This window comes from Oncorhynchus masou, unplaced genomic scaffold (genome assembly GCF_036934945.1).
Source record: "Oncorhynchus masou masou isolate Uvic2021 unplaced genomic scaffold, UVic_Omas_1.1 unplaced_scaffold_1890, whole genome shotgun sequence".
NCBI classification, from domain to species: domain Eukaryota; kingdom Metazoa; phylum Chordata; class Actinopteri; order Salmoniformes; family Salmonidae; genus Oncorhynchus; species Oncorhynchus masou.
This window is the reverse complement of record NW_027008390.1, coordinates 60,001-78,507: the sequence shown is the minus strand read 5'-3', so window position 1 is coordinate 78,507 and position 18,507 is coordinate 60,001. Positions and strand designations below refer to the sequence as shown.

The 18,507-nt window shown below is 52.2% G+C and overlaps 1 protein-coding gene across 1 annotated transcript in view; it reads left to right on the top strand.

The window, feature by feature from the left end:
* Positions 1-18,507, top strand: part of LOC135532517 (intermembrane lipid transfer protein VPS13C-like) — a gene marked incomplete at both ends in the record, with an annotated part of 97,537 nt that overhangs the window by 21,453 nt on the left and 57,577 nt on the right. Inside the window, 6 exon segments of the mRNA XM_064959996.1 lie at positions 6,531-6,658; positions 7,886-7,992; positions 8,829-9,069; positions 9,423-9,561; positions 10,200-10,300; positions 12,935-13,077. Coding sequence (XP_064816068.1) covers positions 6,531-6,658; positions 7,886-7,992; positions 8,829-9,069; positions 9,423-9,561; positions 10,200-10,300; positions 12,935-13,077 — 859 coding nt within the window.

Below are 18,507 nucleotides of genomic sequence, written 5' to 3'. Positions count from 1 at the left end.
CTGGGTGTATACTGGGTGGGTGTATACTGGCTGGGTGTGTATACTGGCTGGGTGTGTATACTGGCTGGGTGTATACTGGCTGGGTGTATACTGGCTGGGTGTATACTGGCTGGGTGTATACTGGCTGGGTGTATACTGGCTGGGTGTATACTGGCTGGGTGTATACTGGCTGGGTGGGTGTATACTGGGTGGGTGTATACTGGGTGGGTGTATACTGGGTGGGTGTATACTGGCTGGGTGTGTACTGGCTGGGTGTGTACTGGCTGGGTGTGTACTGGCTGGGTGTGTACTGGCTGGGTGTGTACTGGCTGGGTGTGTACTGGCTGGGTGTGTACTGGGTGGGTGTATACTGGCTGGGTGTATACTGGCTGGGTGTATACTGGCTGGGTGTATACTGGCTGGGTGTATACTGGCTGGGTGTATACTGGCTGGGTGTATACTGGCTGGGTGTATACTGGCTGGGTGTATACTGGCTGGGTGTATACTGGCTGGGTGTATACTGGCTGGGTGTATACTGGCTGGGTGTATACTGGCTGGGTGTATACTGGCTGGGTGGGTGTATACTGGCTGGGTGGGTGTATACTGGCTGGGTGGGTGTATACTGGGTGGGTGGGTGTATACTGGGTGGGTGTATACTGGCTGGGTGTGTACTGGCTGGGTGTGTACTGGGTGGGTGTATACTGGCTGGGTGTATACTGGCTGGGTGTGTACTGGGTGGGTGTATACTGGCTGGGTGGGTGTATACTGGCTGGGTGGGTGTATACTGGCTGGGTGTGTACTGGCTGGGTGTATACTGGGTGGGTGTGTACTGGCTGGGTGTGTACTGGCTGGGTGTGTACTGGCTGGGTGTGTACTGGCTGGGTGTATACTGGCTGGGTGTATACTGGCTGGGTGTATACTGGCTGGGTGTATACTGGGTGTATATATACTGGCTGGGTGTATACTGGCTGGGTGTATACTGGCTGGGTGTATACTGGGTGTATATACTGGCTGGGTGTGTACTGGGTGGGTGTGTACTGGCTGGGTGTATACTGGGTGTGTACTGGCTGGGTGTATACTGGCTGGGTGTATACTGGCTGGGTGTATACTGGCTGGGTGTATACTGGCTGGGTGTATACTGGCTGGGTGTATACTGGCTGGGTGTATACTGGCTGGGTGTATACTGGGTGTATACTGGGTGTATATATACTGGCTGGGTGTATACTGGCTGGGTGTATACTGGCTGGGTGTATACTGGCTGGGTGTATACTGGGTGTATATATACTGGCTGGGTGTATACTGGCTGGGTGTATACTGGCTGGGTGTATACTGGGTGTATATATACTGGCTGGGTGTATACTGGCTGGGTGTATACTGGCTGGGTGTATACTGGGTGTATATATACTGGCTGGGTGTATACTGGCTGGGTGTATACTGGCTGGGTGTATACTGGGTGTATATATACTGGCTGGGTGTATACTGGCTGGGTGTATACTGGGTGTATACTGGCTGGGTGTATACTGGGTGTATATATACTGGCTGGGTGTGTACTGGCTGGGTGTATACTGGCTGGGTGTATACTGGCTGGGTGTATACTGGCTGGGTGTATACTGGCTGGGTGTATACTGGGTGGGTGTATACTGGCTGGGTGGGTGTATACTGGCTGGGTGTGTATACTGGCTGGGTGTGTATACTGGCTGGGTGTGTATACTGGCTGGGTGTGTATACTGGCTGGGTGTGTATACTGGCTGGGTGTATACTGGCTGGGTGTATACTGGCTGGGTGTATACTGGCTGGGTGTATACTGGCTGGGTGTATACTGGGTGGGTGTATACTGGCTGGGTGGTGTATACTGGCTGGGTGTGTATACTGGCTGGGTGTGTATACTGGCTGGGTGTGTATACTGGCTGGGTGTGTATACTGGCTGGGTGTGTATACTGGCTGGGTGTATACTGGGTGGCTGGGTGTATACTGGCTGGGTGTATACTGGGTGGCTGGGTGTATACTGGGTGGCTGGGTGTATACTGGGTGGCTGGGTGTATACTGGGTGGCTGGGTGTATACTGGGTGGCTGGGTGTATACTGGGTGGCTGGGTGTATACTGGCTGGGTGTATACTGGCTGGGTGTGTACTGGCTGGGTGTGTACTGGGTGGGTGTGTACTGGGTGGGTGTGTACTGGGTGGGTGTGTACTGGCTGGGTGTGTACTGGCTGGGTGTGTACTGGCTGGGTGTGTACTGGCTGGGTGTGTACTGGCTGGGTGTGTACTGGCTGGGTGTGTATACTGGCTGGGTGTATACTGGCTGGGTGTATACTGGGTGGGTGGGTGTATACTGGGTGGGTGTATACTGGCTGGGTGTATACTGGCTGGGTGTGTACTGGCTGGCTGGCTGGGTGTGTACTGGGTGGGTGTATACTGGCTGGGTGTATACTGGCTGGGTGTGTATACTGGCTGGGTGTATACTGGCTGGGTGTGTACTGGCTGGGTGTGTACTGGCTGGGTGTGTACTGGCTGGGTGTGTACTGGCTGGGTGTATACTGGCTGGGTGTATACTGGCTGGGTGTGTACTGGCTGGGTGTGTACTGGCTGGGTGTGTACTGGCTGGGTGTGTACTGGCTGGGTGTGTACTGGCTGGGTGTGTACTGGCTGTGTACTGGCTGGGTGTGTGCTGGCTGGGTGTGTGCTGGCTGGGTGTGTACTGGCTGGGTGTGTGCTGGGTGGGTGTGTACTGGCTGGGTGTGTACTGGCTGGGTGTGTACTGGGTGGGTGTATACTGGCTGGGTGTATACTGGCTGGGTGTATACTGGCTGGGTGTATACTGGCTGGGTGTATACTGGCTGGGTGTATACTGGCTGGGTGTATACTGGCTGGGTGGGTGTATACTGGGTGGGTGTATACTGGGTGGGTGTGTACTGGCTGGGTGTGTACTGGCTGGGTGTGTACTGGCTGGGTGTGTACTGGCTGGGTGTGTACTGGCTGGGTGTGTACTGGCTGGGTGTGTACTGGCTGGGTGTGTACTGGGTGGGTGTGTACTGGCTGGGTGTGTACTGGCTGGGTGTATACTGGCTGGGTGTATACTGGCTGGGTGTATACTGGCTGGGTGTATACTGGCTGGGTGTATACTGGCTGGGTGGGTGTATACTGGCTGGGTGGGTGTATACTGGCTGGGTGGGTGTATACTGGGTGGGTGTATACTGGCTGGGTGTATACTGGCTGGGTGTATACTGGCTGGGTGTGTACTGGCTGGGTGTGTACTGGCTGGGTGTATACTGGCTGGGTGTATACTGGCTGGGTGTATACTGGCTGGGTGTATACTGGCTGGGTGTGTACTGGCTGGGTGTGTACTGGGTGGGTGTATACTGGCTGGGTGGGTGTATACTGGCTGGCTGGGTGGGTGTATACTGGCTGGGTGTGTACTGGCTGGGTGTGTACTGGGTGGGTGTGTACTGGCTGGGTGTGTACTGGCTGGGTGTATACTGGCTGGGTGTATACTGGCTGGGTGTATACTGGCTGGGTGTATACTGGCTGGGTGTATATATACTGGCTGGGTGTATACTGGCTGGGTGTATACTGGCTGGGTGTATACTGGGTGTATATATACTGGCTGGGTGTGTACTGGGTGGGTGTGTACTGGCTGGGTGTATACTGGGTGGGTGTGTACTGGCTGGGTGTATACTGGCTGGGTGTATACTGGCTGGGTGTATACTGGCTGGGTGTATACTGGCTGGGTGTATACTGGCTGGGTGGGTGTATACTGGCTGGCTGGGTGTATACTGGCTGGCTGGGTGGGTGTATACTGGCTGGCTGGGTGTGTACTGGCTGGGTGTGTACTGGCTGGGTGTGTACTGGCTGGGTGTGTACTGGCTGGGTGTGTACTGGCTGGGTGTGTACTGGCTGGGTGTATACTGGCTGGGTGTATACTGGCTGGGTGTATACTGGCTGGGTGTATACTGGCTGGGTGTATACTGGCTGGGTGTATACTGGCTGGGTGTATACTGGCTGGGTGTATACTGGGTGTATATATACTGGCTGGGTGTATACTGGCTGGGTGTATACTGGGTGTATATGTACTGGCTGGGTGTGTACTGGCTGGGTGTATACTGGGTGGGTGTGTACTGGCTGGGTGTATACTGGGTGGGTGTGTACTGGCTGGGTGTATACTGGCTGGGTGTATACTGGCTGGGTGTATACTGGCTGGGTGTATACTGGCTGGGTGTATACTGGCTGGGTGTATACTGGGTGTATATATACTGGCTGGGTGTATACTGGCTGGGTGTATACTGGCTGGGTGTATACTGGGTGTATATATACTGGCTGGGTGTATACTGGGTGTATATATACTGGCTGGGTGTATGCTGGGTGTATACTGGGTGTATACTGGCTGGGTGTATACTGGGTGTATATATACTGGCTGGGTGTGTATACTGGCTGGGTGTGTATACTGGCTGGGTGTGTATACTGGCTGGGTGTGTATACTGGCTGGGTGTGTATACTGGCTGGGTGTGTATACTGGCTGGCTGGGTGTATACTGGCTGGCTGGGTGTATACTGGCTGGCTGGGTGTATACTGGGTGGCTGGGTGTATACTGGGTGGCTGGGTGTATACTGGGTGGCTGGGTGTATACTGGGTGGCTGGGTGTATACTGGGTGGCTGGGTGTATACTGGGTGGCTGGGTGTATACTGGGTGGCTGGGTGTGTACTGGCTGGGTGTGTACTGGCTGGGTGTGTACTGGCTGGGTGTGTACTGGCTGGGTGTGTACTGGCTGGGTGTATACTGGGTGGGTGGGTGTATACTGGCTGGGTGTATACTGGCTGGGTGTATACTGGCTGGGTGTGTACTGGCTGGGTGTGTACTGGCTGGGTGTATACTGGCTGGGTGTATACTGGCTGGGTGTGTACTGGCTGGGTGTGTACTGGCTGGGTGTGTACTGGCTGGGTGTGTACTGGCTGGGTGTATACTGGGTGGGTGTGTACTGGCTGGGTGTATACTGGGTGGGTGCATACTGGCTGGGTGGGTGTATACTGGCTGGGTGTATACTGGCTGGGTGCATACTGGCTGGGTGGGTGTATACTGGCTGGGTGTATACTGGCTGGGTGTATACTGGGTGGGTGTATACTGGCTGGGTGTATACTGGCTGGGTGTATACTGGCTGGGTGTATACTGGGTGTATATATACTGGCTGGGTGTATACTGGCTGGGTGTATACTGGCTGGGTGTATACTGGGTGTATATATACTGGCTGGGTGTATACTGGCTGGTTGTATACTGGGTGTATATATACTGGCTGGGTGTATACTGGCTGGGTGTATACTGGGTGTATACTGGCTGGGTGTATACTGGGTGTATGTATACTGGCTGGGTGTGTACTGGCTGGGTGTATACTGGGTGGGTGTATACTGGCTGGGTGTATACTGGCTGGGTGTATACTGGGTGGGTGTGTACTGGCTGGGTGTATACTGGGTGGCTGGGTGTATACTGGGTGGCTGGGTGTATACTGGGTGGCTGGGTGTATACTGGGTGGCTGGGTGTATACTGGGTGGCTGGGTGTATACTGGCTGGGTGTGTACTGGCTGGGTGTGTACTGGCTGGGTGTGTATACTGGCTGGGTGTGTATACTGGCTGGGTGTGTGTACTGGCTGGGTGTGTACTGGCTGGGTGTGTACTGGCTGGGTGTGTACTGGCTGGGTGTGTACTGGCTGGGTGTATACTGGCTGGGTGTATACTGGCTGGGTGTGTACTGGCTGGGTGTGTACTGGCTGGGTGTGTACTGGCTGGGTGTGTACTGGCTGGGTGTGTACTGGCTGGGTGTGTATACTGGCTGGGTGTGTATACTGGCTGGGTGTGTATACTGGCTGGGTGTGTATACTGGCTGGGTGTGTATACTGGCTGGGTGTGTATACTGGCTGGGTGTGTATACTGGCTGGGTGTGTATACTGGCTGGGTGTGTATACTGGCTGGGTGTGTATACTGGCTGTATACTGGGTGGCTGGGTGTATACTGGGTGGCTGGGTGTATACTGGGTGGCTGGGTGTATACTGGGTGGCTGGGTGTATACTGGGTGGCTGGGTGTATACTGGCTGGGTGTATACTGGCTGGGTGTGTGTATACTGGCTGGGTGTGTGTATACTGGCTGGGTGTATACTGGCTGGGTGTGTACTGGCTGGGTGTATACTGGCTGGGTGTGTACTGGCTGGGTGTGTACTGGCTGGGTGTGTACTGGCTGGGTGTATACTGGGTGGGTGTGTACTGGCTGGGTGTGTACTGGGTGGGTGTGTACTGGCTGGGTGTGTACTGGGTGGGTGTGTACTGGCTGGGTGTACACTGGGTGGCTGGGCGTGTGTACTGGCTGGGCGTGTGTACTGGCTGGGCGTGTGTACTGGCTGGGCGTGTGTACTGGCTGGGCGTGTGTACTGGCTGGGCGTATGTACTGGCTGGGTGTATATGATCCGTCAAGATGCTGGTCTCATAGAATTCATAGGATGTTTCTCTCTCCCTCTCCCTCTCCGTCTCCGTCTCCGTCTCTGTCTGTCTCTTTCTTTCTCCCCATGCAGTTTTCAAACCCATCTTTGCCTCTGCTAAAATGGTAATCAACCCGAGTGCTGAGATTGAGCTGAAGTCTCCCAAAGCCAGCCTGCATCTGGAGGTTCAGAATGTAGCAGTAGAGATGACAAGACCACAGGTACACACACACACACACACACACACACACACAGACCAGACTCACACACACACACACACACACACACTGACCAGACTCACACACAGACCAGACACACACACACACACACGCCAACTTAGAACATAGCTGATCAAACCTTCCTGGCGGTGATTCTGGTGACTTGAAGAAGAGTTTACTTCCTGTAGTTGATAATGTTTGTTTTGTCCTACTAAAACCTAGTCGAATGGACTGACAGAGCATCTGTATCAGAGCATCTATGTGAAATAGAAAGAAACTGAAGATCTTGTACAGCGCTGTGTACTACTCCCTTCACAGAACAGAGCAAACTGGCTCTAACCAGAATAGAAAGACTGGGAGGCCCCGGTGCACAACTGAGAAACAAGAGGACAAGTACATTAGTGTGAAGTTTGAGAAACAGACGCCTCACAAGTTCTCAATTGGCAGCTTCATTAAATAGTACCCGCAAAACACCAGTCTCAACGTCAACAGTGAAGAGGCGACTCTGGGATGCTGGCCTTCAAGGCAGAGTTGATTAAAAAAATCTATCTCAGACTGGCCAATAAAAAGAAAAGATTAAGATGGGCAAAAGAACACAGACACTGGACAGAGGAACTCTGCCGAGAAGGCCAGCATCCCAGAGTCACCTCTTCTCTGTTGACGTTGAGACTGGACAGAGGAACTCTGCCTAGAAGGCCAGCATCCCAGAGTCACCACTTCACTGTTGACGTTGAGACTGGACAGAGGAACTCTGCCTAGAAGGCCAGCATCCCGGAGTCGCCTCTTCACTGTTGACGTTGAGACTGGACAGAGGAACTCTGCCTAGAAGGCCAGCATCCCAGAGTCACCTCTTCACTGTTAACGTTGAGACTGGACAGAGGAACTCTGCCTAGAAGGCCAGCATCCCGGAGTCGCCTCTTCACTGTTGACGTTGAGACTGGACAGAGGAACACTGCCTAGAAGGCCAGCATCCCGGAGTCGTCTCTTCACTGTTGACGTTGAGACCGGTGTTTTGAGGGTACTATTTAATGAAGCTGCCAGTTGAGGACTTGTGAGGCGTCTGTTTAGAGTTTATAGACTATCATCTTGTCTCTTCCAGTTCAATACCTAACCATGGTGACCTGCTAGAGTCTATAGGCTGATATCATCTTGTCTCTTCCTGTTCAGTACCTAACCATGGTGACCTGCTAGAGTCTATAGACTGATATCATCTTGTCTCTTCCTGTTCAGTACCTAACCATGGTGGACCTGCTAGAGTCTATAGACTGTATGGTGAAGAATGGACCCTACAGGAAGTTCAGACCTGATGTACCTGTACACACAAATGCCAAGCACTGGTAAGTCAACCAGTCAGTCAGTCAACCAGCCAGCCAGCCAGTCAACCAGTCAGTCAGTCAACCAGCCAGCCAGCCAGTCAACCAGTCAGTCAGTCAGTCAACCAGTCAGTCAGTCAACCAGTCAGTCAGTCAGTCAACCAGTCAGTCAGTCAACCAGTCAGTCAGTCAACCAGTCACAGTCAACCAGTCAGTCAGTCAGTCAACCAGTCGGTTAACCAGCCAGCCAGCCAGCCGGTTAACCAGCCAGCCAGCCAGCCAGTCAGTCAGTCAGTCAACCAGTCAGTCAGTCAACCAGTCAGTCAGTCAACCAGTCAGTCAGTCAACCAGTCGGTTAACCAGCCAGCCAACCAGCCGGTTAACCAGCCAGCCAACCAGTCAGTCAGTCAACCAGTCAGTCAGTCAACCAGTCAGTCAGTCAACCAGCCAGCCAGCCAGCCAGTCAGTCAACCAACAAACCAGCCAGTCAGTCAACCAACCAGTCAGTCAGTCAACCAGTCAGTCAGCCAACCAGTCAGTCAACCAGCCAGCCAGTCAACCAGTCAGTCAGTCAACCAGCCAGTCAGCCAGTCACCACTCCATACATTCTAATGAGCAGTACTCGTCAATGTTGTTCATGAAATCTGTTTTATCAGGAGGGTGTCAACACAATTTGAACTTTTCTGATTTGTTGTTGTTGAAAAATCCAAATTGAAGGATGTACACCTGCAGACGTGTTGTTGGGATAAAGTCGTGTTGGGAGTTTCACCATGTTATTCACCTTAGGCTTGAGGTTTTATTAGACAATGCCCCCTGATCTCCATCTCAGCACCTTAACGGTAGTGTGGCGCTGTTTCCAGGTGGAAGTACGGTATGAACAGCATCCTGGACGTTCATGTCAGACGTTTCAACCAGATGTGGTCATGGTCCAACATCAGGAAGCACCGCCACACTCTGAAGACCTACAGGGCAGCCTACAAGGCCAAACTACTGACAGCACAGGGCAAACTCAGAGAGGACCAAGAGAAGCAGATACAGGACCTGGAGAAGAGCCTGGATGTCTTCAACATCACGTTGGCCCGGCAACAAGCACAGATGGAGGTTTGTATAATATCTGTTGTAGCCGGTAACCAGGAGGCATCTACAGTGTACTACTGGGGTTTTGGCAAACCAGGTCAACGGGGGGTTTTGTGGAGGGTTCTCCCCATGGACCTGTGTCTGAACTATCTCTCTCTCCTCCTCCCTCCTCCTGTCTCTCTCCTCCTCCCTCCTCCTGTCTCTCTCCTCCTCCCTCCCCCTGTCTCTCTCCTCCTCCCTCCTCCTGTCTCTCTCTCCTCCTCCCTCCTCCTGTCTCTCTCTCCTCCTCCCTCCTCCTGTCTCTCTCTCCTCCTCCTTCCTCCTGTCTCTCTCTCCTCCTCCCTCCTCCTGTCTCTCTCTCCTCCTCCCTCCTCCAGGTGATCCGGTCAGGGCAGAAGGTAGTAGCTAAGAAGGCTGTGGCCGGTCAGAAGCAGGGAGGAGGGTTTTTCAGCAGCTTCTTTGGAAGGAAGGAAGGGAAGAAGAAAGAGCAGGAACAGGAAACCCAGGAGGAAGAGGGTAAGTACTCCTCAGTTACACACACACACACACACACACACACACACACACACACACACACACACAAATTAGGAACAGGTAACCAATATACACAAGCTGTCACCTAACCCTCGAGACTGACGACCGGCTAACCCTCGAGACTGACGACCGGCTAACCCTCGAGACTGACGACCGGCTAACCCTCGAGACTGACGACCGGCTAACCCTCGAGACTGACGACCGGCTAACCCTCGAGACTGACGACCGGCTAACCCTCGAGACTGACGACCGGCTAACCCTCGAGACTGACGACCGGCTAACCCTCGAGAGAAGACTGACGACCGGCTAACCCTCGAGAGAAGACTAACGACCAGCATTCTCAATCCTCTGTCCTCAATGAGAGACATGGCTACAGTGTATTAGACTTGGAGTTCTGATCTCAGAGCAGGTCCACTTTGTCCATATAGCCTTATTCATTATAACGTAAAAGGTCAAACTGATGTTAGATCAGCCCCTCCTACTCTGAGTCTCTTGATGAATACGGTCCCTGATCGTTCTCACGTTGAACCTTGAGAACACCAGGGAACACTTTGATTGGTGTTCTGTTTGTTTGACCATCATTGATTGGTGTTCCTCATGTTTAACCCTCCCCTTTTTAGGTACAGGCATTGAAGAGTTGATGTCTGCTGATGAGAAGGCTAAACTCTACACGGCCATTGGATACAGTGGTAGTTCTCACAACCTGGCCTTACCCAAGCAGGTATGTCTCTGTGTCTGTCTCTGTGTCTGTCTACCCAAGCAGGTATGTCTCTGTGTCTGTCTACCCAAGCAGGTATGTCTCTGTGTCTGTCTACCCAAGCAGGTATGTCTCTCTGTCTGTCTACCCAAGCAGGTATGTCTCTGTGTCTGTCTACCCAAGCAGGTATGTCTCTCTGTCTGTCTACCCAAGCAGGTATGTCTCTGTGTCTGTCTCTGTCTGTCTACCCAAGCAGGTATGTCTCTGTGTCTGTCTCTGTGTCTGGCTACCCAAGCAGGTATGTCTCTGTGTCTGTCTACCCAAGCAGGTCTGTCTCTGTGTCTGTCTCTGTGTCTGTCTACCCAAGCAGGTATGTCTCTGTGTCTGTCTCTGTCTGTCTACCCAAGCAGGTATGTCTCTGTGTCTGTCTACCCAAGCAGGTATGTCTCTGTTTCTGTTTCTGTGTCGGTACTGACAGCTCCCTGGGAAACAAAGCCCGTTTACACCTGTTTCTGTGTTGGTACTGACGGCTCCCTGGGAAACAAAGCCCGTTTACACCTGTTTCTGTGTTGGTACTGACGGCTCCCTGGGAAACGGCCCGTTACACCTGTTTCTGTGTTGGTACTGACGGCTCCCTGGGAAACGAAGCCCGTTTACACCTGTTTCTGTGTCGGTACTGACGGCTCCCTGGGAAACGAAGCCCGTTTACACCTGTTTCTGTGTTGGTACTGACGGCTCCCTGGGAAACGAAGCCCGTTTACACCTGTTTCTGTGTTGGTACTGACGGCTCCCTGGGAAACGAAGCCCGTTTACACCTGTTTCTGTGTTGGTACTGACGGCTCCCTGGGAAACGAAGCCCGTTTACACCTGTTTCTGTGTCGGTACTGACGGCTCCCTGGGAAACGAAGCCCGTTTACACCTGTTTCTGTGTTGGTACTGACGGCTCCCTGGGAAACGAAGCCCGTTTACACCTGTTTCTGTGTTGGTACTGACGGCTCCCTGGGAAACAAAGCCCGTTTACACCTGTTTCTGTGTTGGTACTGACGGCTCCCTGGGAAACAAAGCCCGTTTACACCTGTTTCTGTGTTGGTACTGACGGCTCCCTGGGAAACAAAGCCCGTTTACACCTGTTTCTGTGTTGGTACTGACGGCTCCCTGGGAAACGAAGCCCGTTTACACCTGTTTCTGTGTTGGTACTGACGGCTCCCTGGGAAACGAAGCCCGTTTACACCTGTTTCTGTGTCGGTACTGACGGCTCCCTGGGAAACGAAGCCCGTTTACACCTGTTTCTGTGTTGGTACTGACGGCTCCCTGGGAAACAAAGCCTGTTTACACCTGTTTCTGTGTTGGTACTGACGGCTCCCTGGGAAACGAAGCCCGTTTACACCTGTTTCTGTGTTGGTACTGACGGCTCCCTGGGAAACGAAGCCCGTTTACACCTGTTTCTGTGTTGGTACTGACGGCTCCCTGGGAAACGAAGCCCGTTTACACCTGTTTCTGTGTCGGTACTGACGGCTCCCTGGGAAACGGGCCCGTTTACACCTGTTTCTGTGTTGGTACTGACGGCTCCCTGGGAAACGAAGCCCGTTTACACCTGTTTCTGTGTCGGTACTGACGGCTCCCTGGGAAACGAAGCCCGTTTACACCTGTTTCTGTGTTGGTACTGACGGCTCCCTGTGAAACAAAGCCCGTTTACACCTGTTTCTGTGTTGGTACTGACAGCTCCCTGGGCAACAACCCGTTTACACCTGTTTCTGTTTGGCGCTGGAAATTATCAATAAGGAACTTTCTCACACACCTGTGGTGTGTGTGTGTGTTGTTTCCCCTGTATGCCTCTCTGTGTGTGTGTGTGTGTTGTTTCCCTGTATGCCTCTCTGTGTGTGTGTGTGTTGTTTCCCCTGTATGCCTCTCTGTGTGTGTGTGTGTTGTTTCCCTGTATGCCTCTCTGTGTGTGTGTGTTGTTTCCCCTGTATGCCTCTGTGTGTGTGTTTGTTTCCCCTGTATGCCTCTGTGTGTGTGTTGTTTCCCCTGTATGCCTCTCTGTGTGTGTGTGTGTTGTTTCCCCTGTATGCCTCTCTGTGTGTGTGTGTGTTGTTTCCCTGTATGCCTCTCTGTGTGTGTGTGTGTTGTTTCCCCTGTATGCCTCTCTGTGTGTGTGTGTGTTTGTTTCCCCTGTATGCCTCTGTGTGTGTGTGTGTTGTTTCCCTGTATGCCTCTCTGTGTGTGTGTGTGTGGTTTCCCCTGTATGCCTCTGTGTGTGTGGTTTCCCCTGTATGCCTCTCTGTGTGTGTGTGGTTTCCCCTGTATGCCTCTCTGTGTGTGTGTGTGTGTGGTTTCCCCTGTATGCCTCTCTGTGTGTGTGTGTGGTTTCCCCTGTATGCCTCTCTGTGTGTGTGTGTGTGTGGTTTCCCCTGTATGCCTCTCTGTGTGTGTGTGTGTGTGTGGTTTCCCCTGTATGCCTCTCTGTGTGTGTGTGTGTGTGGTTTCCCCTGTATGCCTCTCTGTGTGTGTGTGTGGTTTCCCCTGTATGCCTCTCTGTGTGTGTGTGTGTGGTTTCCCCTGTATGCCTCTCTGTGTGTGTGTGTGGTTTCCCCTGTATGCCTCTGTGTGTGTGTGTGTGTGTGTGGTTCCCCCTATATGCCTCTCTGTGCTCTCCAGTACGTGGCAGTGGTGGTGACCTTCAAGCTGTTCCGTACGTCCATCACGGTGAGGGAGGAGCCCAACGTCCCAGAGATCCTGAAGATCCAGATGATCGACCTCAGCACCACCGTCTCCCAGAGACCCGGGGCGCAGGCCATCAAGTGGGTCTCTTTCCTCTTCCTTTCCCTGATCACAACCCAGCACCACCGTCCCTAATCACAACCCAGCACCACCGTCTCCCAGAGACCCGTCCCTGATCACAACCCAGCAGCACCGTCTCCCAGAGACCCGTCCCTAATCACAACCCAGCAGCACCGTCTCCCAGAGACCCGTCCCTAATCACAACCCAGCACCACCGTCTCCCAGAGACCCGTCCCTAATCACAACCCAGCAGCACCGTCTCCCAGAGACCCGTCCCTAATCACAACCCAGCAGCACCGTCCCTAATCACAACCCAGCACCACCGTCCCTAATCACAACCCAGCAGCACCGTCTCCCAGAGACCCGTCCCTAATCACAACCCAGCAGCACCGTCCCTAATCACAACCCAGCACCACCGTCCCTAATCACAACCCAGCAGCACCGTCTCCCAGAGACCCGTCCCTGATCACAACCCAGCACCACCGTCTCCCAGAGACCCGACCCTAATCACAACCCAGCAGCACCGTCTCCCAGAGACCCGACCCTAATCACAACCCAGCAGCACCGTCTCCCAGAGACCCGACCCTAATCACAACCCAGCACCACCGTCTCCCAGAGACCCGTCCCTGATCACAACCCAGCACCACCGTCTCCCAGAGACCCGACCCTAATCACAACCCAGCACCACCGTCTCCCAGAGACCCGACCCTAATCACAACCCAGCACCACCGTCTCCCAGAGACCCGACCCTAATCACAACCCAGCACCACCGTCTCCCAGAGACCCGTCCCTGATCACAACCCAGCACCACCGTCTCCCAGAGACCCGACCCTAATCACAACCCAGCAGCACCGTCTCCCAGAGACCCGTCCCTAATCACAACCCAGCAGCACCGTCTCCCAGAGACCCGTCCCTAATCACAACCCAGCACCACCGTCTCCCAGAGACCCGTCCCTAATCACAACCCAGCACCACCGTCTCCCAGAGACCCGTCCCTGATCACAACCCAGCAGCACCGTCCCTAATCACAACCCAGCAGCACCGTCCCTAATCACAACCCAGCAGCACCGTCTCCCAGAGACCCGTCCCTAAACACAACCCAGCACCACCGTCTCCCAGAGACCCGTCCCTAATCACAACCCAGCACCACCGTCTCCCAGAGACCCGTCCCTAATCACAACCCAGCAGCACCGTCTCCCAGAGACCCATCCCTAATCACAACCCAGCACGTCTCCCAGAGACCCGGGGCGCAGGCCATCAAGTGGGTCTCTTTCCTCTTCCTTTCCCGAATCACAACCTGGTTCCTCCTGATTCCTGCTTACAAGCAAAAAGTGAATCAGGAAGTAACAGTGAGGCGCTCCATACGGAAGTGGTCCATCACTACAGGACTGGTTCGCCAGAACAGAGTGTAGTCTGTTCCCGGGATTCCTCCCCTGGCATTGAGGAGGTTACCACCAGCCCCAATTATTAAGTGCATCAGCGACGTCGTCTCCAGTAACCGTTCGTACATACCCCAACCAGAAGCCATGGATTACAGGCGACATTCGTACTGAACTTAAAGGCTAAAGCTGCCGACTTTCAAGGAGCGGGTCACTAATCCGGACGCTTATAATAAATCCCGCTACGCCCTTCAATGAACCATCAAACAGGCAAAGCGTCAATACAGGACTAAGATTGAATCCTAATACACCGGCTCTGACGCTCGTCGGATGTGGCAGGGCTGGCTAACGATCACAGAATACAAAGGGAAACCCAGCCGCAAGCTGCCCAGTGACGCGAGCCTACAAGAAGAGCTAAATGCATTCTTTGCTCACTTCGAGACAAGCAACACTGAACCATGCATGAGAGCACCAGCTGTTCGAAACGACTGTGTGATCACGCTCTCCGCAGCCGATGCGAGCAAGACCTTTAACTTCATGCGACAAGCAATCCCGGATCCGGGATCCTATTTATAGCCTCAAGCTCATTAGCATAACGCAATGTTAACTATTCATGAAAATCGCAAATGAAATGAAATAAATATATTTGCTCTCAAGCTTAGACTTTTGTTAACAACACTGTCATCTCAGATTTTCACAATATGCTTTTCAACCATAGCTAAACAAGCATTTGTGTAGTATTGATAGCTAGCATAGCAATAAGCCTAGAATTCAGCCAGCAACATTTTCACAAAAACAAGAAAAGCATTCAAATAAAATCATTTACCTTTGAAGAACTTCAGATGTTTTCAATGAGGAGACTCTCAGTTAGATAGCAAATGTTCAGTTTTTCAAAAAATATTATTTGTGTAGGACAAATCGCTCCGTTTTGTTACGAAAAAAACCTGTATCCAGTTATAGCCTCAAGCTCATTAGCATAACGTAACGTTAACTATTTATGAAAATCGCAAATGAAATTAAATAAATATGCTAGCTCTCAAGCTTAGCCTTTTCTTAACAACACTGTAATCTCAGATTTTCAAAATATGCTTTTCAACCATAGCAAAACAAGCATTTGTGTAAGAGTATTGATAGCTAGCGTAGCATTTAGCATAGCATTTAGCGGGCAACATTTTAACAAAAACCAGAAAAGCATTAAAATAAAATCATTTACCTTTGAAGAACTTCGGATGTTTTCAATGAGGAGACTCTCAGTTAGATAGCAAATGTTTCAGTTTTTCCTGAAAGATTCTTTGTGTAGGAGAAAAATGCTCCGTTTTGTACATCACTTTTGGCTACCAAAAAACCCTGAAAATTCAGTCACCAAAACGCCAAACTTTTTGCCAAATTAACTCCATAATATCGACTGAAACATGGCAAACGTTGTTTAGAATCAATCCTCAATGTGTTTTTCACATATCTCTTCATTGATATATCGTTCGTGGAAGTCTGCTTTCTTCTCTGAATTAAATGGAAAAATACTTGCAGCTGAGGTTTACGCACCAATTTTGACGCAGGACACCGGGTAAATGTGGTCTCTTATGGTCAATCTTCCAATGATATGCCTACAAATACGTCACAATGCTGCAGACACCTTGGGGAAACGGCAGAAATTGTGGGCTCATTCCTGTCGCATTCACAGCCATATAAGGAGACATTGGAAAACAGCGCTTCAAAAATTTTGCTCATTTCCTGTTTGAAGTTTCATCTTGGTTTCGCCTGTAGCATCAGTTCTGTGGCACTCACAGATAATATCTTTGCAGTTTTGGAAACGTCAGTGTTTTCTTTCCAAAGCTGTCAATTATATGCATAGTCAAGCATCTTTTCGTGACAAAATATCTTGTTTAAAACGGGAACGTTTTTTTATCCAAAAATCAAATACTGCCCCTAGAGTTCAGAGGTTAAACAGGTTAACTTTCACAAGGCCGCAGGGCCAGACGGATTACCATGACGTGTCCTCAGAGCATGCGTTCACCAGATGGCAAGTGACTTCCTTGACGTTTTCAACCTCTCCCCTACCCAGTCTGTAATACCTACATGTTTCAAGCAGACCACCATAGTCCCTGTGCCCGAGAATGCCAAGGTAACCTATGTAAAGGACTTCCGCCCAGTAGCACTCGCGTCTGTTACCATGAAATGCTTTGAAAGGCTGGTCATGGCTCACATCATCCCAGACAACCTAGACCCACTCCAATTCCCATACCGCACCAACAGATCCACAGATGACGTCATCTCTATTGCACTCCACACTACCCTTTCCCGCCTGGACAAAAGGAACACCTGTGTGAGAATGCTGTTCATTTACTACAGCTCAGCGTTCAACATCCTAGTACGCTCTAAGCTAAGGAACCCGGGATTAAACACCTCTAACTTGATCCTGGACTTCCTGACAGGCAGCCCCCAGGTGGTGAGGGTAGGCAACAACACATCCGCCATGCTGACCTTCAACACGGGGGCCCCTCAGGGGTGCGTGCTTAGTCCCCTCCTGTCATCCCTGTTCACCCACGACTGCATGGCCAAACACGACTCAAACATCATTATTACGTTTGCCGACGACACGGGGGTGGTGAGACCTGGCCGTGTGGTGGCAGGACAACAACCTCTCCATCAACGTCAGTAAGACAAACGAGATAATTGTGGACTACAGGAAAAGGAGGGCCGAGCATGCCCCCATTCTCATCGACGGGGCTGTAGTGGAGCAGGTTGAGAGCTTCAAGTTCCTTGGTGTCCACATCACCAACAAACTAACACGGTCCAAACACACCAAGACAGTCGTGAAGAGGGCACGACAAAACCTATTCCCTCTCAGGAGACTGAAAAGATTTGGCATGGGTCCTCAGATCCTCAAAACGTTCTACAGCTGCACCCTCGAGGACATCCTAACTGGCTGGGTCCTCAGATCCTCAAAACGTTCTACAGCTGCACCATCGAGAGCATCCGAACTGGCTGGGTCCTCAGATCCTCAAAACGTTCTACAGCTGCACCCTCGAGGACATCCTAACTGGCTGGGTCCTCAGATCCTCAAAACGTTCTACAGCTGCACCCTCGAGGATGGCTGCTTCACCGCCTGGTTTGGAAACTGTTCAGCATGTAGTGGAGTTCAGACAGTCAACACAAGGTTTTATTGTAAAGACAAAAAAATGCATTTGTGTTGTCAAAGCAAGAACACACAAGAGAAAATATTAAGGAACATTTAATACAACTGTTGATTAACTATTGATCTCTCTCCTCCTCTCCATCTTCTCCCTCTCCTCTCCCATCTCCCCTCTATCCTCTCCCCTCTCTCTCCTTTCCTCTCTCTATCCTCTCCCCTCTCTCTCCTTTCCTCCTCTCTATCCTCTCCCCTCTCTCTCCTCTCTCTATCCTCTCTCCTCTCTCTATCCTCTCCCATCTCCCTTCTCTCCCCTCCCCTCCCCTCTCTCTCTCCTCTCCTTTCTCTATCCTCTCCTCTATCTCTCCCTTCTCTCTCCTCTCCCTCCCCTCTTTCTTTCCTCTCCCTCCCCTCTTTCTCTCCTCTCTCTCCTCTCCCATCTCCCTTCTCTCCCCTCCCCTCTCTCTATCCTCTCCTTTCTCTATCCTCTCTCCTCTCCTTTCTCTATTCTCTCTCTATCCTCTCCCTCTCCTCTCCTTTCTCTATCCTCTCTCTCCTCTCCCTCTCCTCCCCTCTCTCTCTCCTCTCTCTCTACTCTCTCCTCTCCTCCCCTCTCTCTCTCCTCTCCTTTCTCTCTCCTCTCCCCTCCCTCCCCCATGTCTCTCCTCTCCCTCTCCTCTCCTTTCTCTATCCTCTCCTCTCTCCTCTCTCTCCTCTCCCCTCCCTCCCCTATGTCTCTCCTCTCCCTCCCCTCTCTCTCACTCCTCCCCTCTCTCACTCCTCCCCTCCCTCCCCTCCCTCCCCTCTGTCTCTCCCTCCCCTCTGTCTCTCCCTCCCCTCTGTCTCTCCTCTCCCCTCTGTCTCTCCTCTCCCTCCTTCCCTCTCCTCTCCCCCTCCTTCCCTCTCCTCTCCCCCCCTTCCCTCTCCCCCTCCTCTCCCTT